This window comes from Rutidosis leptorrhynchoides, chromosome 5 (genome assembly GCF_046630445.1).
Source record: "Rutidosis leptorrhynchoides isolate AG116_Rl617_1_P2 chromosome 5, CSIRO_AGI_Rlap_v1, whole genome shotgun sequence".
Classification (NCBI taxonomy): Eukaryota; Viridiplantae; Streptophyta; class Magnoliopsida; order Asterales; family Asteraceae; genus Rutidosis; species Rutidosis leptorrhynchoides.
This window is the reverse complement of record NC_092337.1, coordinates 256,444,767-256,471,359: the sequence shown is the minus strand read 5'-3', so window position 1 is coordinate 256,471,359 and position 26,593 is coordinate 256,444,767. Positions and strand designations below refer to the sequence as shown.

Sequence of the window (26,593 nt, the reverse complement as noted above, 5' to 3'; positions counted from 1 at the left end):
CATGTTAAGCAATCAAACTTGTTAAGACTTGATTAATTGAAATATGTTCCATATAGACAATTGACCACCCAAGTTGATCGGTGATTCACGAACGTTAAAACTTGTAAAAACTATACAATGACATATATATGGTTATATATATAGTTAACATGTTTTTATTATAAGTATGTATCTCATTAGGTATTTTAACAATGAGTTATATACATAAAAATGAGACTATTAATTTAAGAAACTCGAAAACGATATATATAACGATTATCGTTATAACAACGTCTTACTAGGTACATATGAATCATATTAAGATATTGATACACTTGGTTAATTATGTTAAATGATAAGTAAATATATTATTAAGTGTATTAACAATGAAATACATATGTAAAAATAAGACTACTAACTTAATGATTTCGAAACGAGACATATATGTAACGATTATCGTTGTAACGACATTTAACTGTATATACATCATACTAAGATATATTATATATCATAATATCATGATAATATAATAATTTAACATCTCATTTGTTATAATAAACAATGGGTTAACAACATTCAACAAGATCGTTAACCTAAAGGTTTCAAAACAACATTTACATGTAACGACTAACGATGACTTAACGACTCAGTTAAAATGTATATACATGTAGTGTTTTAATATGTATTCATACACTTTTGAAAGACTTCAAGACACTTATCAAAATACTTCTACTTAACAAAAATGCTTACAATTACATCCTCGTTCAGTTTCATCAACAATTCTACTCGTATGCACCCGTATTCGTACTCGTACAATACACATCTTTTAGATGTATGTACTATTGGTATATACACTCCAATGATCAGCTCTTAGCAGCCCATGTGAGTCACCTAACACATGTGGGAACCATCATTTGGCAACTAGCATGAAATATCTCATAAAATTACAAAAATATGAGTAATCATTCATGACTTATTTACATGAAAACAAAATTACATATCCTTTATATCTAATCCATACACCAATGACCAAAAACACCTAAAAACACTTTCATTCTTCAATTTTCTTCATCTAATTGATCTCTCTCAAGTTCTATCTTCAAGTTCTAAGTGTTCTTCATATATTCTACAAGTTCTAGTTACATAAAATCAAGAACACTTTCAAGTTTGCTAGCTCACTTCCAATCTTGTAAGGTGATCATCCAACCTCAAGAAATCTTTGTTTCTTACAGTAGGTTATCATTCTAATACAAGGTAATAATCATATTCAAACTTTGGTTCAATTTCTATAACTGTAACAATCTTATTTCAAGTGATGATCTTACTTGAACTTGTTTTCGTGTCATGATTCTGCTTCAAGAACTTCGAGCCATCCAAGGATCCATTGAAGCTAGATCCATTTTTCTCTTTTCCAGTAGTTTTATCCAAGGAACTTAAGGTAGTAATGATGTTCATAACATCATTCGATTCATACATATAAAGCTATCTTATTCGAAGGTTTAAACTTGTAATCACTAGAACATAGTTTAGTTAATTCTAAACTTGTTCGCAAACAAAAGTTAATCCTTCTAACTTGAATTTTAAAATCAACTAAACACATGTTCTATATCTATATGATATGCTAACTTAATGATTTAAAACCTGGAAACACGAAAAACACCGTAAAACCGGATTTACGCCGTCGTAGTAACACCGCGGGCTGTTTTGGGTTAGTTAATTAAAAACTATGATAAACTTTGATTTAAAAGTTGTTATTCTGAGAAAATGATTTTTATTATGAACATGAAACTATATCCAAAGATTATGGTTAAACTCAAAGTGGAAGTATGTTTTCTAAAATGGTCATCTAGACGTCGTTCTTTCGACTGAAATGACTACCTTTACAAAAACGACTTGTAACTTATTTTTCTGACTATAAACCTATACTTTTTCTGTTTAGATTCATAAAATAGAGTTCAATATGAAACCATAGCAATTTGATTCACTCAAAACGGATTTAAAATGAAGAAGTTATGGGTAAAACAAGATTGGATAATTTTTCTCATTTTAGCTACGTGAAAATTGGTAACAAATCTATTCCAACCATAACTTAATCAACTTGTATTGTATATTATGTAATCTTGAGATACCATAGACACGTATACAATGTTTCGACCTATCATGTCGACACATCTATATATATTTCGGAACAACCATAGACACTCTATATGTGAATGTTGGAGTTAGCTATACAGGGTTGAGGTTGATTCCAAAATATATATAGTTTGAGTTGTGATCAATACTGAGATACGTATACACTGGGTCGTGGATTGATTCAAGATAATATTTATCGATTTATTTCTGTACATCTAACTGTGGACAACTAGTTATAGGTTACTAACGAGGACAGCTGACTTAATAAACTTAAAACATCAAAATATATTAAAAGTGTTGTAAATATATTTTGAACATACTTTGATATATATGTATATATTGTTATAGGTTCGTGAATCAACCAGTGGCCAAGTCTTACTTCCCGACGAAGTAAAAATCTGTGAAAGTGAGTTATAGTCCCACTTTTAAAATCTAATATTTTTGGGATGAGAATACATGCAGGTTTTATAAATGATTTACAAAATAGACACAAGTACGTGAAACTACATTCTATGGTTGAATTATCGAAATCGAATATGCCCCTTTTTATTAAGTCTGGTAATCTAAGAATTAGGGAACAGACACCCTAATTGACGCGAATCCTAAAGATAGATCTATTGGGCCTAACAAACCCCATCCAAAGTACCGGATGCTTTAGTACTTCGAAATTTATATCATATCCGAAGGGTGTCCCGGAATGATGGGGATATTCTTATATATGCATCTTGTTAATGTCGGTTACCAGGTGTTCACCATATGAATGATTTTTATCTCTATGTATGGGATGTGTATTGAAATATGAAATCTTGTGGTCTATTATTATGATTTGATATATATAGGTTAAACCTATAACTCACCAACATTTTTGTTGACGTTTTAAGCATGTTTATTCTCAGGTGATTATTAAGAGCCTCCGCTGTCGCATACTTAAATAAGGACGAGATTTGGAGTCCATGCTTGTATGATATTGTGTAAAAACTGCATTCAAGAAACTTATTTTGTTGTAACATATTTGTATTGTAAACCATTATGTAATGGTCGTGTGTAAACAGGATATTTTAGATTATCATTATTTGATAATCTACGTAAAGCTTTTTAAACCTTTATTGATGAAATAAAGGTTATGGTTTGTTTTAAAATGAATGCAGTCTTTGAAAAACGTCTCATATAGAGGTCAAAACCTCGCAACGAAATCAATTAATATGGAACGTTTTTAATCAATAAGAACGGGACATTTCAGTTGGTATCAGAGCGTTGGTCTTAGAGAACCAGAAAATTTGCATTAGTGTGTCTTATCGAGTTTGTTAGGATGCATTAGTGAGTCTGGACTTCGACCGTGTTTTCTTTAAAAATGATTGCTTAACATTTTTGTTGGAAACTATATATTTTTAACATATGAATATTATGTGATATATTAATCTCTTAACGTGTTTGATATTATGTGATAGATGTCTACCTCTAGAACAAGTCCCATTGACTCACCTAATAATAATGAAGAGTCAAATGTAAATTGGAATGATTTGTGGACTGATTCACAAGTTCCCGAAGAGGAACCGGAAGAAGAGTCGGAACCGGAAGAAGAATCGGAACCGGAAGAAGAATCGGAACCGGATGAAGAAATAGAACCGGTGGGGGAAATAATAAAACGGTTAAGTAAAAGAAAATCCTCAACCAACCGACCAAAGTTAATTATGGTCAATGGTGTTTCCGCCAAGGAAGCAAAATATTGGGAGGATTACCAATTCTCCGATGAATCGGATTCCGACGAGAATTCCGATGATGTTATAGAAATTACCCCAACTGAATTTAAAAAGGCAAAAGAAAATAATAAGGGAAAAGGGCATAAAAATAGAGAAATCTAATTCCAACCCCGATGAACTTTATATGTATCGTCAACCCCCGAAGTCCTTAAGTTGTAACAATGACCCGGGAACCTCTAAACCACCAGGTTTTTCTAAACCAATGTGGATCACGACGGCTCGTATTAGGGGAACATCATATATCCCTAGAAACTTGGCAAAACGAACCAAAACCGAAGAAGAAGAAACGAGCGAGTCGGAATAAGATAGTTGTATTCGTGTGGTGTAATATATGTAATATAGTGTGCTTATGCTTTATGATATATGTAAAAATTGCTTGTATTAATAAGTATTTTTTTTTATGAATCTAACTCTTGTCTATTTTACAGTTTAAAAACACAAAATGGATAGACAACCCAATATTTTAAGAGACCTACCCGGAGACATGATTGATGAAATCTTGTCTAGAGTCGGTCAGAATTCCTCGGCACAACTATTTAAGGCGAGATCAGTTTGTAAGACATTCGAAGAACGTTCCAAGAATGTCTTGGTTTATAAGAGACTTTCGTTTGAAAGATGGGGGATATCACATTGGGAAACCCATAAGTTACGATGTGTTTACTTTGACGCATATATTGCGGGGAACCCAAATGCTATTTTACGCAACGGGTTAAGAAATTATTTTGACTCAATATATCCGAATATTGGACTTCGTGATTTAGAAAAAGCGGCTAACATGCAACATAAAGAAGCATGTTATGCTTACGGATTAGTAATGTTCGCTTCTCACCAAAGTGAGAACAAGAACATCGGGCTACAACTATTAAACAAAACGTTTCCACAAGTGACGGAGTCGGTAATTGGGGTAAGAAATGAGGTTTTTAGATTATTACGGGACTGTTGGACATTACGTAACCCTCGTCCCTTTGATGACGTTACAACACGCTGTCTTATCAACGGCCATAACGGTTATGTTGCACAAGACCAAGGATGGGAAGTAGTCCTAGTAAAACCAGAATGCATGACTTGTTTCTGGACGTATGAATTACGTGTCTTTATTGCCTTTGCCGAACGACTTGTGTACTAGCTAGAATTGTCTTCACAACTATCTTGTTTCAAAGTTATTGTGTGCTATATTTCATGCTTTATGTAAAATAAGCGGTATTGTAAGTTTGTAAAATATTGTATAAAAGTTTGAACGCGAAATATTATTACAATCAGTTTTTCATATAGAATTGTAGTAGTTGAATTGTATATTAGCTACTAAGTATGAACTTAACGGGTAGGTACTACCCGAATTTAAACTTATAAAACGCTAATATGAAGAAAAAGCTTTTATAAATGAGTTCATATTATGCTACGAAATACTATTAACTACTCTTAATATTCTGTATGATTAACTTGTTCCATTTAACTATTTTGAAGGAAATGGCACCGACTACTCGACACACCGTGAATATGAATGAAGAGGAATTCCGTACTTTTCTAGCTTCAAACATAGCCGCAGTACAGGCTGCGCTACATACCAACAATAACCTTGGATCTAGCAGTACAGGAAATCGTGTAGGATGCACCTACAAAGAATTCACTGCCTGTAAACCTTTGGAATTTGATGGAACCGAAGGACCGATCGGATTGAAACGGTGGACCGAGAAGGTTGAATCGGTGTTTGCCATAAGTAAGTGTACTGAAGAGGACAAAGTGAAGTACGCTACGCATACCTTCACAGGTTCTGCGTTAACATGGTGGAATACCTATCTAGAGCAAGTGGGACAAGATGATGCGTACGCACTACCGTGGTCAGCATTCAAGCACTTGATGAACGAGAAGTACCGTCCCAGAACCGAGGTCAATAAGCTCAAGACAGAACTTAGAGGGTTACGAACCCAAGGATTTGATATTACCACGTACGAAAGACGATTCACAGAATTGTGCCTATTGTGTCCGGGAGCATTCGAAGATGAGGAAGAGAAGATCGACGCGTTTGTGAAAGGATTACCGGAAAGAATCCAAGAAGATATAAGTTCACACGAGCCCGCCTCCATACAACAGGCATGTAGAATGGCTCACAAACTCGTGAACCAAATTGAAGAAAGAATTAAAGAACAGACTGCTGAAGAGGCCAATGTGAAGCAAGTCAAAAGAAAGTGGGAGGAAAACGGTGATAAGAATCACCAATACAACAACAACAGCAATTACAACAATAATCGCAACAATTATCCCAACAATCGCAACATCAATCGCAACTACAACAAACGGACCAACAACAACAACAACAACAACAGCAACTACAACAATCATCCCAACAACAATAATAACCGTAACAACAACAACAATCAGAAGCAGCTATGCCAAAGGTGTGAAAAGAATCACTCGGGGTTCTGCACCAAATTTTGCAACAAGTGTAAAAGAAATGGTCATAGCGCGGCGAAGTGTGAGGTCTACGGACCAGGGGTTAATAGAACGAAAGGAACAAATGGTGTCGGAACGAGTAATGGCGGAGCAAGTAGTGTCGGAGCAAGTTATGCCAATGTAGTTTGTTATAAATGTGGAAAACCGGGCCACATTATTAGAAATTGCCCGAACTAGGAGAACACGAATGGACAAGGCCGTGGAAGAGTTTTCAATATTAATGCGGCAGAGGCACAGGAAGACCCGGAGCTTGTTACGGGTACGTTTCTTATTGACAATAAATCTGCTTACGTTTTATTTGATTCGGGTGCGGATAGAAGCTATATGAGTAGAGATTTTTGTGCTAAATTAAGTTGTCCATTGATGCCTTTGGATAGTAAATTTTTACTCGAATTAGCAAATGGTAAATTAATTTCAGCAGATAATATATGCCGGAATCGAGAAATTAAACTGGTTAGCGAAACATTTAAGATTGATTTGATACCAGTAGAGTTAGGGAGTTTTGATGTGATAATCGGTATGGACTGGTTGAAAGAAGTGAAAGCAGAGATCGTCTGTTACAAAAATGCAATTCGCATTATACGAGAAAAAGGAAAACCCTTAATGGTGTACGGAGAAAAGGGCAACACGAAGCTACATCTTATTAGTAATTTGAAGGCACAAAAACTAATAAGAAAAGGTTGCTATGCTGTTCTAACACACGTCGAGAAAGTACAAACTGAAGAAAAGAGCATCAATGATGTTCCCATTGCAAAAGAATTTCCCGATGTATTTCCGAAAGAATTACCGGGATTACCCCCACATCGACCCGTTGAATTTCAAATAGATCTTGTACCAGGAGCTGCACCAATAGCTCGTGCTCCTTACAGACTCGCACCCAGCGAGATGAAAGAACTGCAAAGCCAATTACAAGAACTTTTAGAGCGTGGTTTCATTCGACCAAGCACATCACCGTGGGGAGCTCCTGTTTTGTTTGTCAAGAAGAAAGATGGTACATTCAGGTTGTGTATCGACTACCGAGAGTTGAACAAACTTACCATCAAGAACCGCTACCCACTACCGAGAATCGGCGACTTATTTGATCAACTACAAGGCTCGTCTGTTTATTCAAAGATTGACTTACGTTCCGGGTATCATCAAATGCGGGTGAAAGAAGATGATATTCCAAAGACTGCTTTCAGAACACGTTACGGTCATTACGAGTTTATGGTCATGCCTTTTGGTTTAACTAATGCACCAGCTGTGTTCATGGACCTTATGAACTGAGTGTGTGGACCATACCTTGACAAGTTTGTCATTGTTTTCATTGATGACATACTTATTTACTCAAAGAATGACCAAGAACACGGTGAACATTTGAGAAAGGTGTTAGAAGTATTGAGGAAGGAAGAATTGTACGCTAAGTTTTCAAAGTGTGCATTTTGGTTGGAAGAAGTTCAATTCCTCGGTCACATAGTGAACAAAGAAGGTATTAAGGTGGATCCGGCAAAGATAGAAACTGTTGAAAAGTGGGAAACCCCGAAAACTCCGAAACACATACGCCAGTTTTTAGGACTAGCTGGTTACTACAGAAGGTTCATCCAAGATTTTTCCAGAATAGCAAAACCCTTGACTGCATTAACGCATAAAGGGAAGAAATTTGAATGGAATGATGAACAAGAGAAAGCGTTTCAGTTATTGAAGAAAAAGCTAACTACGGCACCTATATTGTCATTGCCTGAAGGGAATGATGATTTTGTGATTTATTGTGATGCATCAAAGCAAGGTCTCGGTTGTGTATTAATGCAACGAACGAAGGTGATTGCTTATGCGTCTAGACAATTAAAGATTCACTAACAAAATTATACGACGCATGATTTGGAATTAGGAGCAGTTGTTTTTGCATTAAAGACTTGGAGGCACTACTTATATGGGGTCAAAAGTATTATATATACCGACCATAAAAGTCTTCAACACATATTTAATCAGAAACAACTGAATATGAGGCAGCGTAGGTGGATTGAATTGTTGAATGATTACGACTTTGAGATTCGTTACCACCCGGGGAAGGCAAATGTGGTAGCCGATGCCTTGAGCAGGAAGGACAGAGAACCCATTCGAGTAAAATCTATGAATATAATGATTCATAATAACCTTACTACTCAAATAAAGGAGGCGCAACAAGGAGTTTTAAAAGAGAGAAATTTAAAGGATGAAATACCCAAAGGATCGGAGAAGCATCTTAATATTCAGGAAGACGGAACCCGGTATAGGGCTGAAAGGATTTGGGTACCAAAATTTGGAGATATGAGAGAAATGGTACTTAGAGAAGCTCATAAAACCAGATACTCAATACATCCTGGAACGGGGAAGATGTACAAGGATCTCAAGAAACATTTTTGGTGGCCGGGTATGAAAGCCGATGTTGCTAAATACGTAGGAGAATGGCAGATTTATTTCAAGATTCTGGCAGACATTACAGCAAGCATTAGGAACTCGTCTAGACATGAGTACTGCCTATCATCTACAAACTGATGGACAGAGCGAAAGGACGATACAAACGCTTGAAGACATGCTACGAGCATGTGTTATTGATTTCGGAAACAGTTGGGATCGACATCTACCGTTAGCAGAATTTTCCTACAACAACAGCTACCATTCAAGCATTGAGATGGCGCCGTTTGAAGCACTTTATGGTAGAAAGTGCAGGTCTCTGATTTGTTGGAGTGAAGTGGGGGATAGACAGATTACGGGTCCGGAGATTATACAAGAAACTACCGAGAAGATCATCCAAATTCAACAACGGTTGAAAACCGCCCAAAGTCGACAAAAGAGCTACGCTGACATTAAAAGAAAAGATATAGAATTTGAAATTGGAGAGATGGTCATGCTTAAAGTTGCACCTTGGAAAGGCGTTGTTCGATTTGGTAAACGAGGGAAATTAAATCCAAGGTATATTGGACCATTCAAGATTATTGATCGTGTCGGGCCAGTAGCTTACCGACTAGAGTTACCTCAACAACTCGCGGCTGTACATAACACTTTCCACGTCTCGAATTTGAAGAAATGTTTTACTAAAGAAGATCTCACTATTCCGTTAGATGAAATCCAAATCAACGAAAAACTTCAATTCATCGAAGAACCCGTCGAAATAATGGATCGTGAGGTTAAAAGACTTAAGCAAAACAAGATACCAATTGTTAAGGTTCGATGGAATGCTCGTAGAGGACCCGAGTTCACCTGGGAGCGTGAAGATCAGATGAAGAAGAAATACCCGCATCTATTTCCAGAAGATTCGTCAACACCTTCAACAGCTTAAAATTTCGGGACGAAATTTATTTAACGGGTAGGTACTGTAGTGACCCAAACTTTTACATGTTTATATATATTAATTGAGATTGATATTTACATGATTAAATGTTTCCAACATGTTAAGCAATCAAACTTGTTAAGACTTGATTAATTGAAATATGTTCCATATAGACAATTGACCACCCAAGTTGATCGGTGATTCACGAACGTTAAAACTTGTAAAAACTATACAATGACATATATATGGTTATATATATAGTTAACATGTTTTTATTATAAGTATGTATCTCATTAGGTATTTTAACAATGAGTTATATACATAAAAATGAGACTATTAATTTAAGAAACTCGAAAACGATATATATAACGATTATCGTTATAACAACGTCTTACTAGGTACATATGAATCATATTAAGATATTGATACACTTGGTTAATTATGTTAAATGATAAGTAAATATATTATTAAGTGTATTAACAATGAAATACATATGTAAAAATAAGACTACTAACTTAATGATTTCGAAACGAGACATATATGTAACGATTATCGTTGTAACGACATTTAACTGTATATACATCATACTAAGATATATTATATATCATAATATCATGATAATATAATAATTTAACATCTCATTTGTTATAATAAACAATGGGTTAACAACATTCAACAAGATCGTTAACCTAAAGGTTTCAAAACAACATTTACATGTAACGACTAACGATGACTTAACGACTCAGTTAAAATGTATATACATGTAGTGTTTTAATATGTATTCATACACTTTTGAAAGACTTCAAGACACTTATCAAAATACTTCTACTTAACAAAAATGCTTACAATTACATCCTCGTTCAGTTTCATCAACAATTCTACTCGTATGCACCCGTATTCGTACTCGTACAATACACATCTTTTAGATGTATGTACTATTGGTATATACACTCCAATGATCAGCTCTTAGCAGCCCATGTGAGTCACCTAACACATGTGGGAACCATCATTTGGCAACTAGCATGAAATATCTCATAAAATTACAAAAATATGAGTAATCATTCATGACTTATTTACATGAAAACAAAATTACATATCCTTTATATCTAATCCATACACCAATGACCAAAAACACCTAAAAACACTTTCATTATTCAATTTTCTTCATCTAATTGATCTCTCTCAAGTTCTATCTTCAAGTTCTAAGTGTTCTTCATATATTCTACAAGTTCTAGTTACATAAAATCAAGAACACTTTCAAGTTTGCTAGCTCACTTCCAATCTTGTAAGGTGATCATCCAACCTCAAGAAATCTTTGTTTCTTACAGTAGGTTATCATTCTAATACAAGGTAATAATCATATTCAAACTTTGGTTCAATTTCTATAACTGTAACAATCTTATTTCAAGTGATGATCTTACTTGAACTTGTTTTCGTGTCATGATTCTGCTTCAAGAACTTCGAGCCATCCAAGGATCCATTGAAGCTAGATCCATTTTTCTCTTTTCCAGTAGTTTTATCCAAGGAACTTAAGGTAGTAATGATGTTCATAACATCATTCGATTTATACATATAAAGCTATCTTATTCGAAGGTTTAAACTTGTAATCACTAGAACATAGTTTAGTTAATTCTAAACTTGTTCGCAAACAAAAGTTAATCCTTCTAACTTGAATTTTAAAATCAACTAAACACATGTTCTATATCTATATGATATGCTAACTTAATGATTTAAAACCTGGAAACACGAAAAACACCGTAAAACCGGATTTACGCCGTCGTAGTAACACCGCGGGCTGTTTTGGGTTAGTTAATTAAAAACTATGATAAACTTTGATTTAAAAGTTGTTATTCTGAGAAAATGATTTTTATTATGAACATGAAACTATATCCAAAGATTATGGTTAAACTCAAAGTGGAAGTATGTTTTCTAAAATGGTCATCTAGACGTCGTTCTTTCGACTGAAATGACTACCTTTACAAAAACGACTTGTAACTTATTTTTCTGACTATAAACCTATACTTTTTCTGTTTAGATTCATAAAATAGAGTTCAATATGAAACCATAGCAATTTGATTCACTCAAAACGGATTTAAAATGAAGAAGTTATGGGTAAAACAAGATTGGATAATTTTTCTCATTTTAGCTACGTGAAAATTGGTAACAAATCTATTCCAACCATAACTTAATCAACTTGTATTGTATATTATGTAATCTTGAGATACCATAGACACGTATACAATGTTTCGACCTATCATGTCGACACATCTATATATATTTCGGAACAACCATAGACACTCTATATGTGAATGTTGGAGTTAGCTATACAGGGTTGAGGTTGATTCCAAAATATATATAGTTTGAGTTGTGATCAATACTGAGATACGTATACACTGGGTCGTGGATTGATTCAAGATAATATTTATCGATTTATTTCTGTACATCTAACTGTGGACAACTAGTTATAGGTTACTAACGAGGACAGCTGACTTAATAAACTTAAAACATCAAAATATATTAAAAGTGTTGTAAATATATTTTGAACATACTTTGATATATATGTATATATTGTTATAGGTTCGTGAATCAACCAGTGGCCAAGTCTTACTTCCCGACGAAGTAAAAATCTGTGAAAGTGAGTTATAGTCCCACTTTTAAAATCTAATATTTTTGGGATGAGAATACATGCAGGTTTTATAAATGATTTACAAAATAGACACAAGTACGTGAAACTACATTCTATGGTTGAATTATCGAAATCGAATATGCCCCTTTTTATTAAGTCTGGTAATCTAAGAATTAGGGAACAGACACCCTAACTGACGCGAATCCTAAAGATAGATCTATTGGGCCTAACAAACCCCATCCAAAGTACCGGATGCTTTAGTACTTCGAAATTTATATCATATCCGAAGGGTGTCCCGGAATGATGGGGATATTCTTATATATGCATCTTGTTAATGTCGGTTACCAGGTGTTCACCATATGAATGATTTTTATCTCTATGTATGGGATGTGTATTGAAATATGAAATCTTGTGGTCTATTATTATGATTTGATATATATAGGTTAAACCTATAACTCACCAACATTTTTGTTGACGTTTTAAGCATGTTTATTCTCAGGTGATTATTAAGAGCCTCCGCTGTCGCATACTTAAATAAGGACGAGATTTGGAGTCCATGCTTGTATGATATTGTGTAAAAACTGCATTCAAGAAACTTATTTTGTTGTAACATATTTGTATTGTAAACCATTATGTAATGGTCGTGTGTAAACAGGATATTTTAGATTATCATTATTTGATAATCTACGTAAAGCTTTTTAAACCTTTATTGATGAAATAAAGGTTATGGTTTGTTTTAAAATGAATGCAGTCTTTGAAAAACGTCTCATATAGAGGTCAAAACCTCGCAACGAAATCAATTAATATGGAACGTTTTTAATCAATAAGAACGGGACATTTCAATATGCAATACTACGCATTCTATTTTCTCTGCATTTTTTCACCGGAGGGCGCTGCATGGGTATAGGAACCATTCTTATGTGCTTTTATGATCTTGTAAGGTCTTTCACATCGTGGTCCCAACTTTCCTTGTTTTGCTTGCCGACTTGCTTTATTATCCCTTAACACCAAATCCCCTTCTTCAAATTGCCATGCTTTACTCCTTTATTTGTAATATTTTGCCTGTCGTTGCTTATTGTCTGCTTGACGAATTGCGGCCATAATACGCCTTTCTTCCAAAAAGTTTAAATTTTCACGCAAAACGGATGAGTTGCTTTCAATATCAAATGCTAATACTCTGTTTGTTGGTATGAGAATTTCTGCTGGTATTACTGCTTCAGTGCTGTACACTAGGCTAAATGGGGTTTCACCCGTGCTCCGTTTTGGCGTTGTGAGGTGAGCCCACAAAACATATGGTACTTCATGAACCCATATTTTTTTACTTAAACCCATTCTATCCTTTATGTCACCCAAAATTTCTTTATTTGTTACTTCAACTTGGCCATTTGCTTGTGGGTGAGCAACATAAGTGAATGTTTGTTTACACCTTTGCCTCTACCCACTTAGTGTTTACACCTTTGCCTCTACCCACTTAGTGAAAAACTCGATTGCAACCACCTGATATCGTGCATTTCCCATACTTCGTGGAAATGACCTCACTATATCAATGGCCCATTTACAAAACGGCCACCCAGAAGATACTGAAATTAGATCATATTTTGGTAAATGCTGAACTGTTCCGTGCTGTTGACACGCATCACATGTTTTGATTATTTCTGTTGTATCTCTGGATATTTGCCAGTAATACCCTTGTCTCATATGATTCGTGCTAAAATGGTCTTGTAACCAGAATATTGTGCACATAATCCTTCATGCATTTCTGTTACCACATTCACTGCTTGTTGTGGTGCTAAGCATCTCAAATTTGGACCATTAAATGACTTCCTGTAAAGTACTCCATTCTCCAACACGTACAACGGAGCACTTATCTTTATCCGTCTTGCGTCTATGACATCCGTTGGTAGTGTTTCGTCTTGTAAATACTTAATATATGGGGTTATCCAACAGGGTCCTTCCTCTTCTATTATTGCAACCAAGACCTTCTCATCTATTGATCTTTCTTTTAAGACTTCCACCAAAACTTTTTTTATGCAAATGATTAAATGTTAATGTTGCCAACTTGCTCAACACGTATGCTTTCTTGTTCTTGCTTTTTGATATTTTCACAACTTCCAAACTTTCAAAATTCTTTGAAATCTTTTCAACCATTTGTAAATTTCATTGAAATATCTTTAGCTTCAAATGCACCATTTACGTGTTGTGCTACAATCTGTGAGTCCACATAAGCACGTAAATCCCTGCTGACTCGGATCACAGACGAGTTCTCCGTGGGGTGGCCTTATCAATCTTCTGGGATGAAACTGTGAAGTGGTCCGTCTAGCGTGTTGTTGCTAAGCGGTGAAGTTCTAGAGTGAGAAAGTACTGTGTGAAAGAGAAAGTGTGTTCTCTGTCACATCACAGGTGACTGAACTATATAATGTGGTGACCTAGGGGCCTATTTATAGTCGTAGATCCTCCGTGATTTTCGGATACACGTGTCAGGGGATGATTGATTGATTTATGCGAAGTATGCGTAACCGACTTAAGCTTGACGCTGACGTGACATGTGTACTGCTCACGCGCTTATTTAAGGGCTTAAGTATAGAAGCTGCCTGCAGGGCTTACGCATGACGTTGGGCAGCCTGGTACAATCGTAGGGTGATGAACGGCTATTTATCAATAATTGCTACTACTGTTGTCTTTTATGCGTTTCGAGCGATTCTTCCGTATAAAAATGACGTTTTATGCGTGTAGCTCATAGGATACACCATTAATTAGTATTTTCAGAACCTAGATTTAATGATATATTGTAACTTCGGTTTGTCATATTTGCTATTAAATCCCTCTCCCTCTGTGGACTAGGTCTCTTGTCCAACAACTTCAATTCTTACGATTAACCAATACTACAGGGACTTTAGTCGCTCAACAAGATATCCGATTTGATCAAATACATTTAATGGAAAAAAAATAAAACATACATTGAACTCATTTCTCCCTCAAACTAAACATAAATGATCTCAAACATAATTTGAAAACCCTTATTATTCTTCAAAATCCTTTTTATTCTATACCATCTCTTCCCATCTAAGAGATGAGATGTTATGATATAAAACCTGCATTCACACACACAAACACATCGAATCTTGATTTATTCAAGACCAAACATCTTCCTCATCATAACAACAAAGTTTGTGATCTTTTCAGGGCTTGTTAAAGATCCAGAAACAGTTTCTCTAGCCCATGATCGCGTGATCCAGGCCGCTAATTTTGGGTAGTGATCCTCAATCTTGAAGTCACCGTACTTTTCGTAGGCAGGGAACCAAGAGGTTAAACCTATGAGTAATATATCCACAAAACCAAAAGTGTCACCATTGAAAAAATCTTTGTCACCCAAAGTTCCATCCAAGTACATTAAGATGTCAAGAAACTCCTTCTTTGCAGCTTCTACTTCTTCCGTTGGTGAGCTCCAAATCGCACGACCTGCTGGATGGACCTACAATATACATTTACATATTAGAGAGAAATGAGCCTAATTTTTTTTTTTTTTAGTTGGTTTAAACACAAACAGTTATTGCAATATGTTATAGTTGCTTTGACTACTATATAAACTCTGTACTCATGTTTACATACAGGGAAGTGATATTTTCAAACAATCTTTTGATAGATCCACACAAGTTCGGTGATATACTTTTCAATAATGACCCTTCAATATATTATAACAAAAAAACTTGTGAACATCTCATTAAGGGCAGTTTAGTAAATCTGTGTGGATTCATCAAAAACATGTTTGGAAATATCAACTCCCTTACATATATGGGTAATAAGTTTTTCTTGACATGCACCAAAATATACCAAAGGATTCTGAGATCAAAACTCAAAGGTTCTTGAAATGGGCTAATTTTATTTAGTAAGGGCTAATTTTATTTAGTAGTTACTTAAAAGCCATAAATCATAAAATTATATAAGTGGTCATATAGTTAAATATCAGGCCCAGGAACATTTGTACAGGCCCAGTAAACTTATGGGCCCAATATTTATATCTACCGAAAAATTAGTAAGCCTAACGAAAATAGAAATCAAACCCAAGATTTTGAGGCCCACATTTAATACTTGGTAAATTAAGAACCAGGTCTTTTAATTTATACTTTATAACTGTTTACATATGTGGGATGCATGTGTTTATATGAGTCTATATATTTTCAGTGTTGAAGAAAGTGAGTAATGTTTATTCAACCCTGAAAAAGTATAACATATTGTTCGAGTATTTAACCTTGTGTTACTTTTTCTTCACAAAAACACATCTCATGTTAACATCAGAACTTTGATTCCCTCATGATATTACCCAAATCATGTCTCAAAAGTAATTCATCACTTACTTTTTGGCTTCGTGTTGCACATGTGGTATGTATGTGTGTGATGTTTTGTATATTATTATATTATTATATTATATTATATTATATTATATTATATAAAATAATTGAAATTGAATTATTGATATTTGATAGATACCATGAAACACTTGGAAAATATTGATATCTTTTATCTGTTCTTTATTTTTTTTTTTCTTTTTAACTTTCTGCTATGCTTGTATTATACTCAGAGTAAAAATGAATGGCCAACGTACACTTTAATTCTAGTTCTATATATGACATTAGTTGTCGTTTTTTTAAATAGCTTTTATTATTCGTTATTGCTTAAGGACCTTTTTCTTTTACCTCGTCCTAGGTACGAATCGTTAGGGCCTTTTTTTCGTCTCGTTCATGGCACTTAATTTCTCGGGACCGGCCCTGTTAAATATATTGGTGTCCTGAATAATTAGAAGAGTACTTTGTTCGAATTCAAAGGTGGTGATAGATCGTATTCAAGTTATCTCAGCAACGGCTTTATGAATGTTGTGGAGATACCGGAATGACGTCACGTTTTAGGTTAAGGAGCAGAAGAAAAATGAAATTTTTGATTCAATTTGTAATTAATCTTATTTTTGGTTAAAGTATAATGCTAAACATAATATTAGTTGGCATAATTGGCTAGCTTATTTCTTTGTAACTTTTTCTTCTAGCATCATGCTAGGGAGTTTTTTTGTGTTATTAAAATCTTCGCCGTTCTTGAAAACATTTAGAAATATTTATTTTCAAAGTACCGGGGTCATTAGACCCTACTAACTCAAAGTAATTCGACGTTGATTATTAAGGGTGTATCCAATGTAGAACAACTGGATCAACCGCCCAATGAACGAATATTTTCAATGTATTGATATGCTAAAGTTTGACGTTTTAAACTATTATATTTTCTTTTTCTCAATTATTAAACGTTTTACCCTATCGAAAAAGAATTGGATCCACCAGCCACATCTAATTACTATATATGCCCTTTTTGTCACCTTTAGGTATTAAAGGTGCTCGTTTTCCTCATAAGGGTGAGTGTATGGTCAAATACTCACATCTAGAGTATGACTTACCTTGCGGTCAATGTAGTTGGCCCAAAATCTTGCTCTCGATTTCTCGTATGCATCAGTGGGAAAAAAAGATTTGGAAGGCCAAACCTCATCAATGTAAGTGATAATGTTAAAGGACTCGGCTATGGGCTTATCGTCGTGCAACAGCACAGGAACCTGTTTGTGCACAGGGTTGGATTTGAGCAACAGCTCACTCTTTCCGTTCATCAAATCGGCCTCTAAGATCTCTTCATAAGCAATATCTTTTTCCGCCAAAGCAACCTTTACTCTCATACAAAAGGGACTAGCCCACATACTTAAGAGCTTCACATTTTCATTTGCCATTTAAGATTTGTTTTCTGTGTTTTGTGTGTGTGTTTTTATGATTGTGAAGGCACGAAGTTTTCAGTTTAAATAGAGAAATGATAGTGGAGCTCATCGTATTTAACGCTACACGAGAAACTTTGGTTTTGCCACATACAAATTGTCTCATTGCAAACTGGCCGAGGGCTATTTATAACAAGTTTGTAAATAAACATAATTAATAATAAACAACATAAACAAGTAATATGATGATGATGATATAAAGTATTCTAATTTACAAAGTATACATAAATATCAACGAACGACGATTGTATATTGCCTTTCACGGTCAAACTTATACTCCGTATTATATAATGCAAGAAATATTACTGTAGTTGAATACAAGAACTGCCGGAAATTAGGATAGAAGTGTAATTTTTCATTTCTTTGTCAACGGCCAGAAAAGGTACATCTTGCAATGCATGATGTACAGCAAAGTAAAACATCTAATTACCAGAATTTGGATTTAAAAATTTTAGTTTGCAGACAATTACTATGTTTGACGCACACCGTACAAGCTAGAGTCTGACTACAAAACTAATTTGTCCATAACAAAAGTGGGCAACAGTTAACACAATTAATTCATCAGATCTATTTTTAGTTTAATTTCTGCTTTTTCCAAATTTCCATGTTTCAACATTCATTCATTAGATATTCACCATAAATTCAAGTCAAAACAAAACAGAATAAAAGCCTAGATTCTAGCCATTTCATTCGAATCAAATCCTAGCAACTAAATCAGTAAACCTAACAAAACTTTGTTACTGACCGAGTAAAGAATAAAGAATTACTCCAACGAAAAAATTTTACTATGCTGTATAGTTTGGTGCGTGCTACTGAATTGGTGAGATGTGTACAAACAGGAAGAACATAGAGAACCTTTTACCAACTAGTTTAAGGATCGCCTTGATGTAGAAACACGTCGTCGGAATAGGCTATTCCCAACGACATGTGGTTGGAAAATGTTTTCGGGAAAAGGCTTGTTTGTTGTTGTATTGGGAGGTTTGATGTAGACACAAACATGAAGGAAGTAATCCGGGTTTATTAAGTTATTAACCACCCAAGAAAAAGGAATCTCCATTTTGGGTTCAATGCCTTGAATACGAACAAGTTTGATCTCGGGTTGACAACTTGATACACTTTCCAATTCATTGTTGATTTCTGAATTGATCGTGTTAAAGGAATTGGAATAAAACTCTGGTAAAATTGATTTTATTGCGTCAAGCAAAGTCAAATATTTTCCTGCATTAAGATAGTGAATACATCTATCAATTTCAACCCAGAAAAAACATGTTAGTGTTGGGTTGCTTACTTGCATATTATGATAGTATGAGATAAAAGGTGTAAAATATTATTTAAACAACAAACTATAAAGGTTAAACCAGATTATCATCTCAAGGGGGCTAATCAAGGGTGAAGCAATTTTTTGGGAAGGGGGAAGTAAATTTCAAATTTTTTTTTCCCTTTCTTTCTAAATTTTTTTTTAACAAACATTAAGATTAGATGAAAATACGAATATTTAAAAAAGACACTTTGTGAAAAATGTTATTATTTTGACAAGAAAACGTTCGAAGAAATAACATTCATCGATAAATGTTATTCCTAATAACATTCATCGTGATGCATGTTATTCTTTGAGCGTTTTTTTTTTTTTTTTTCAACTTTTGTGAAGTTTTTTTCAAAATATAGTCCGATATAGAGTTTAGGGTTTAGTCCCTAAACCCAAAACCCTAAACCGTTCGTGTTAAAAACTCAATCTAAACACAAAACCCTAAACCTTAATTTCTAAACCCTAAGAAAACGCTCGAAGAATAACACGCATCACAATGTTATCAGGAATAAGTTATTGATGAATGTTATTTCTTCGAGCGTTTTCTGATCAAAATAATAACATTTATAACAAAATGTCTTTTTTAAATGTTCATATTTCACGTGATCTTAATGTTTGTAAAAAAAATTTACTTCCCCATTTCCCCATAAAAGTGCTTCCCCCTTGATTAAATCTAATCATCTCAAAAAGCCATAATCATTTTAAAATATCCTACACATTTATAGAGATCCTATTGGTTGGGGTCTTGACATCGTAATAAGAGTTCTCAAGTTCAAACCTCGCTAAAGGAATGGTCGAAAACGTCACAGGATAACCCGTAAGGCCTCGCTAAAGGAATGGTCGAAAACGTCACAGGATAACCCGTAAGGCCACGTACATCTGAGTAAAAATGTTCCCCTTCCCCGGGTAGCCTAAACAAGAAACACGTTATACCTTTACCCTACACATTTATAGAGCTATAGATATAGATCATAAGTAATGGACAAAAAAGTGTTGGCAAATCAACCCAAATAACCACTCATAACCACTATGTAGAAAATGACCTGCTTTGATACAAACCCATATTGACATGTTACCCAAGCTATCCTGGCCCAACCCGTTTTGACACTAACTATGACGAAGCAACTATTATAAGTATGAATATGTTGAGTAGAGATGATAAGTGACACTATTAATATTTGGTCAACTCAGATAAAAAAAATATAAAACTTTTTTAAAATTAAGGAGCAGCAAAGCACCAAAAAAGCAACATTTCAGCCTACCTTCTCGATTAATCTCAACAGGCCGGTTTATGTATGAGATATGGTCCCAGCTATCAAAATGCGATGCATCTTCTAAATCTTCAAAATCTTCATCAACAGTCCAGATGTACAAGCGAACAGGAGTTCGACCTAGCAAGAGTTCATACACCAATTAATGAGAACGCCAATTTATATAATTCAATCAAACTATTCAAAGACATGTATCAATATTCCTTCAACATCACACATTAGTAAAAGATATAAATCATAATAGAGTTATAATGTCCCAACGATAAGAGATCCTAAAACACACTTACTTGCTTTCAAAGGAGATGGTTTCAGTTTTTCAGAAAGTGCATCCGAAACTATTCCAAGTTTAAGCTTAGATGAAATGCATTTGTAGGTCTCCAGTTTACCTGCAAACATGTCGGCACCAAAATTGAAACACAACAAATGTTTCATAAAAAGAAGGTCGAATATGACAACCAACTATCGTTTTAGATAAGAGAAGTAATACTTATTTCTAGTATTTACTAGCTTACCGTTCATAACAGAGCGCCATAAGTTGACTTGATCAGAGTGAGACATGTTCATAACATTCTTGCTGCTCCCATGAATTATATATGCCGCCTGAAGAAATTTATGAAACTATGATTATATGATGTCGATACGACATCATCAAATAAGTTAACACAGGTATAGTGATTGGTTAGTCATTATCAAACCTCCTTTAGTGAATTGATATAGCTCCATTTCACACATACTTCTCCATCACAAGGAATTAAGACATCCCCAGGGTATCCTCTAAAATGCACCTGCATAAGAAAAAAATATGAATTGGAGTTATTAACCGCAGAAAGGTTGGAATATATAGAAACAATGTGTAGCATTTCACACTAATTTTACACTAATTTTAGCATTTCACACTAATTTTACACTAACAAAAAATATAGCATTTCATACTAATTTTACAACGCCCATGTCATTATTCAGAAGAGGGTGCCATGAAAGATGTTTAGAAAATATATATAAATATACCGTCAAATTCCAAGGTCTTTCTGGTTCAGCACAAAGAAGGTCAAAAAGGACCCCGGTAGGTATATACCTGAAACAACGTAGTATGTCAGGTCAGAAACTGAATCTTGGAAATAAACAAAAATAAAAAAATGTGTTGTAAAACAGAAGCCGTTTTCACATAAGTTGCTCCATCTAAAGTCTCTATCTAAACTAGATGCTCTTGGTAGTTTGCATCAGTTTCACATGACGCTCAAAGAGTAAGGCGGTAAATAACTATTCCAAGGTTTATTATAAAGAGTAACTTTTTTAAGAGCACAATGTAAGTTACTTAAAACATCATCTTTTATATTTCTTTTCAAGTTCTAAGAGTAAGGAACTCCTATCTCAAGGTGTATTGTATTATATAGAGGATTAGCCATTACGGATTCATATATATTTGCCACATGACATCATAATAATTTAAGGATGATATCTATACACAGTCTCATAATAAAAAGACTACAAATTCTCTGTTTTATAATGTATGCTTCATTATAACATGAATCAAAGAGTTCAATTCTTTAATAAGTAGGAAAATAATCTCATATTTATACATAAAACTTGATTCTACATCAATGTCATAAAGATAATGTTATACCATTTAAGAGGCAACCCTTTGTACTCAAACCAGATAGTATCCACTCCAGGAGGAAGCGCACTACTGAAGAATGACTTGAGTTGCGAAGATAATAGAGGTAGGTACCCTATTCGGGGAGCCAAGATCTGAAGATACGGAAAGGAAAAAAAATTATTAGAGATTCAGCACATTATTATTGCATATTGTAGCTTTACTTATAGATTCAGCATAGCATGATGATATTCATGAGTCTAACAATTCGAAACTAAATAGCACTCTGTTACAACAATAATACAAAAAGAAAACTGGAAAAAAAAGAAAGGGATGAAGCAGAAAACTGGTCGCTGATATAATGTTGTTTCATTTATCCTATGGAGTAAACACTAGCCTCTCCACACAAGTCCATCTTTATTTATGTCAATATATAATTTGAAATTTATAAATACTAAAATACATGATAGGAACAACCTAATGATCTTCAGAGAAACATATACGTGAAGAAAGACAAGAAGCAAACCAGTGATTCTCATAAATGCTTACCCTGCTTGAAACTAAAAATACCAATTTTCAAACTTGTAGGCATAGTTCCTATTCATCGAATAGTGTTTTAGGAGCCGAATATTTCTACTATTGACAAGGACATTGGCCTGTAAATCCATTAGTTATATGTTTATGGAATAGCTATACAATTATGTTATATTATTAATTTATAATATAGAAAATTAAGAGAAGCACATAACATTCACAAAAAAAAAAATAATAATAATAATAAAAAAATAAAAATCAGTCAGCTTCCAGTTTATGAGAAGCCACAAATACACAATGTTAGAGAAGCCAGCTTTCAACTTATGAGAACCAAAATCTCATGTTTCCAACTACTACTTTTATCCTAATCATTTTTCAAAATAATTAACACAGTTTTGTAATAAAGCATAACCTGAGAGTGATCAATTTCTGGTAGCAGATCACATTTAAAATTCGGAACCTCATCGCCTCAAGCATAATAATTAATAATGTAATATATTCAAAAGGTCTAAACACCCTAGTCTGCTAAATATTGTTCGTTTACATTCATCAAAAGTTCATAACCTCCTGTTATTGCACATTTTGCACATTCTTTACTTACAAACATAATTTCAAGTTGAAAAGTATCAAAAGTAAACAACATATCTCACGTCTACTATTTTTTAAGTTCCAACAATACAAAAGTAGATCCATACCTAGGTCAAAATCATAACAAAAGATTCCATATCACATGCAATTATGCAAAATCGATATAATATGTGTGTGTGTGTGTGTGTGTGTGTGTGTTTGGACTGGTTAGAACCTTATTACATTAGAAACTACTGGATTTGAACTTCGATTACAAAGTGTAGCTTGATAAATCCTCTATACACAACACAACTAGTGCTAGCAATAAGTTTTACTGTCGTACCATGATCAATTAGGTTTTGCATACATAAAACGAAGTAAATATACATTATATACATATATCGAAATCAAACAATCAATAAATTATAAAATAGATGAATATTATAGAGAGAAAAAAGAGGATACCAGAGCAGGTGATGGCGGTGGTAGTGTAGTGACTTCGGATTCGTGAAGATGAACTTGCAACGGAATTTTACCCTCCCAAACGTACTGTTGAGCTCCTTTTTCCATCGGAATTATTTGTTGCTTGTTTCGCCTTTGTTAGACCAACTATTCCGTCAAGTTTGGGATTTATATAAACAATTTTTTCCTCCATTGGTCCCTTTGATTTTACTCCGTTTTGCAATCAGTATCCTTCAAGTTTTTATTGACTTTCAAGATCCCTTTATTTATAAAAAGGTGCAATCAACAACCTCCATCAAACTGCCGTTAAAAAAATCCGTTAACCTTTGACACGTGCATTGCATGTGAGGCTTATTTCGTCTTTTTACTCTTTTTCTCCATTTTTACACTAAAAACGAGGGACTGTCGGCGCAATTTCATCTTTTTCACTAAAACATCATAACTCTTAATTGATCAACCCATCAAGCACCTTCAAAGTCAATACACTGAAGCCAATTCAATATCTGCAACCAAAAGGAATTATTAAAACAAGCTAGACATCCATAACTACACAAATATATCGCACTTCATAAACAATATATATTACCAATCTGAATTTAACTTCTCAATCAGTTCAAACTGAATAAGATCTTTTCAAGAATGCAACATCAATCAGTTCAGCTAACCAATTCAGAAGCATAATTCATATAATATGAAACTAAATTAGTGAAATCAATTGCAGAAATGACGAGTTATTAACGAAAATCTTACTCTGCCATCAGCGGAGAGCATCTGAAGGTCCGGCGATGTGGGAGAATATGACAATCGAAAACTCAAGGATAGTAAAGCGAATAGTGCAATAATTAGGGTTAAACGAGATCTGCTTCAAAAACCCCCATTTTTGTTTCTCGTTAAGTAGTACCTAGTTGACTTAAGTCGTCTAAACTCTCAAACTCTAATCATGACGATTTTACAATGATGCTTATGGTGGACTACTGGACTGTTACAAACTGTGGGCAGTATTTAAACCACTAATTATTTATGTTGGACTTGCTTAAGCTATGGGTTGGGATTGATTTGACCCCACAACAAATTATGATACATATGAGTTAATAGCTAGTTGCGAATTGATTTGTGTTTAATAGGTTGATTAATTTAAGGTTATGATGTGTTGAATCCCCTACAGAATTTATTTAATTATGTCAAAACCATCAGCAACACTAAGTTGTTAACAGCTAGCATAGGTTAATTCCATTTAACCAGCAAAGATGTAAGTTGGTCCTGGGTGTTTGAAGTATGTTGCCTTAACTATCAGTGCAAGATAAGTTAAGTATAATGGTTCTTTGTAACCAGCATGAGGGATGGGTGTTGACCCAGCAAAAGACCGAAGAAGAAGCAGCAGAAGATGCAGAAGCAACACAAAACACTTAGTCAATTTATGATGTTTAGAAGCATGAATAGTTCCAGTTTTGTCTACATCACAAACATGATATTCAACTGACATCGAAGACTATAGAAAAGGACAAAAGTCGACGGTTGACAAGCGACCTTACGAAACAACGTTGAATGCAGAGGTATAACCCATGTGCAGTTCATGATTATACCTAATTTCAACGCCTTGAGAACTTAACATTCTATTTGTTTATTCAAATAGTATGTCCACCTAAATTAGGCAGTTCCGGATATAGCTTATAAAAAAAGATAGCCACATGCTTCCTTACAGTTTTGTCTGCCAAAGTACAAGCATCACTTTAACCAGCAAACAATAGCTCCTTTACACGGTTACTAGACTTTGTATAAATAGACAACTCCACTAACGTTTTACTTTTCAGTGGTGTGGGATTATAAATCAATAGAGTTTGTAACTTGTATATGCTTAAGAGTTTCTAAGCTATCAAGGTGTTAATCTGTATCAACCGGTTATCTCTTCTGCTATAAGATAACCGTGATTCTTTGAGATTATATCAATAAAAGAATAAGTTGATAATTATCTTTGACTCTGATTGTATTACTTGCTTAATTATATGCTTAACTGTTGAAAACATTTTAATTAGCAAAAGAATTGTATTCACCCCCTCCTTACAATAGTTTTGTTGTTATTTTGGGACCAACAATAGGTTATAGAGCTTCAGTCTTGATAATTTCATATCTTGGATCTGAACTCTAACAATGGCCAATTTTGTAAATGCATCATATCTTGAGAATGGGTCTACAAATAGACCTTCAAAGTTCGATGAGGATGAGTATGAGACCTGGAGAGATAGAATGATGTTCCATTTTGAATCAATTGACCCTCTCATGCCTGATATTGTAAAAAAACGGCACTTACATCCCCACTGAAGCACTGCCTACTATAGCTGCAACAGAAGACACTCCTGGTACTAAAACCAGAGATGTAACCCTTCATCCATCGAGATGGCAGGAAGAATATAAAAGGTGTGTTGGTCTTGACCCCAAGATAAAGACTATAATTGTTATTTCCTTACCGAACCATTTTTTGAAGAAGATTAGAAACAAATCCCCGTCTAAAGCAATAATAAACTATTTGGACTTGACCTATGAAAGGAAAGATGAAGTCAAACAGAACAAGATAATTGCCTTAAAACGTGATTATGAGATGTGATGATGTGCGAATATTACTAGACAATTATCACACAAATAGGCAACTAGTCCTAATCGTATAGTAAAGCTAATAGCACGTCTAAGTTTGTTCCACAAAGAGCGATTTAATTGAGATTTCGAACACACTAATAATTACACTAAGTTGAATGGGGGTTTTGAGAAAGTGTTGATTAAACTACTATTAAACTAAGAGAGATTAACAAATAAGAGAGAAACGTGT

The 26,593-nt window shown here is 34.3% G+C and overlaps 3 protein-coding genes across 3 annotated transcripts; all 3 read right to left on the bottom strand.

Annotated features, from left to right (window-relative positions):
* Window positions 1-13,282: 13,282 nt before the first annotated feature.
* Window positions 13,283-13,936, bottom strand: LOC139849356 (uncharacterized). The gene is made up of 2 exons (XM_071839015.1): window positions 13,694-13,936; window positions 13,283-13,576 (listed from the first exon to the last, which is right to left on the bottom strand). The coding sequence occupies exons 1-2, from the start codon at window positions 13,934-13,936 to the stop codon at window positions 13,283-13,285; spliced, it is 537 nt and encodes a 178-aa protein (XP_071695116.1).
* A 1,429-nt stretch (window positions 13,937-15,365) lies between these two features.
* On the bottom strand, window positions 15,366-17,996 carry LOC139846822 (probable glutathione S-transferase). The gene is made up of 2 exons (XM_071836357.1): window positions 17,676-17,996; window positions 15,366-15,710 (listed from the first exon to the last, which is right to left on the bottom strand). Exons 1-2 carry the CDS (start codon window positions 17,994-17,996, stop codon window positions 15,366-15,368), a joined length of 666 nt encoding a protein of 221 aa, XP_071692458.1.
* A 685-nt stretch (window positions 17,997-18,681) lies between these two features.
* On the bottom strand, window positions 18,682-23,899 carry LOC139848097 (autophagy protein 5-like). The gene is made up of 8 exons (XM_071837825.1): window positions 23,776-23,899; window positions 22,240-22,364; window positions 21,624-21,690; window positions 21,311-21,400; window positions 21,128-21,215; window positions 20,903-21,001; window positions 20,607-20,735; window positions 18,682-19,256 (listed from the first exon to the last, which is right to left on the bottom strand). Exons 1-8 carry the CDS (start codon window positions 23,878-23,880, stop codon window positions 18,904-18,906), a joined length of 1,056 nt encoding a protein of 351 aa, XP_071693926.1. The 5' UTR covers window positions 23,881-23,899; the 3' UTR covers window positions 18,682-18,903.
* Between the last annotated feature and the right edge of the window lie 2,694 nt (window positions 23,900-26,593).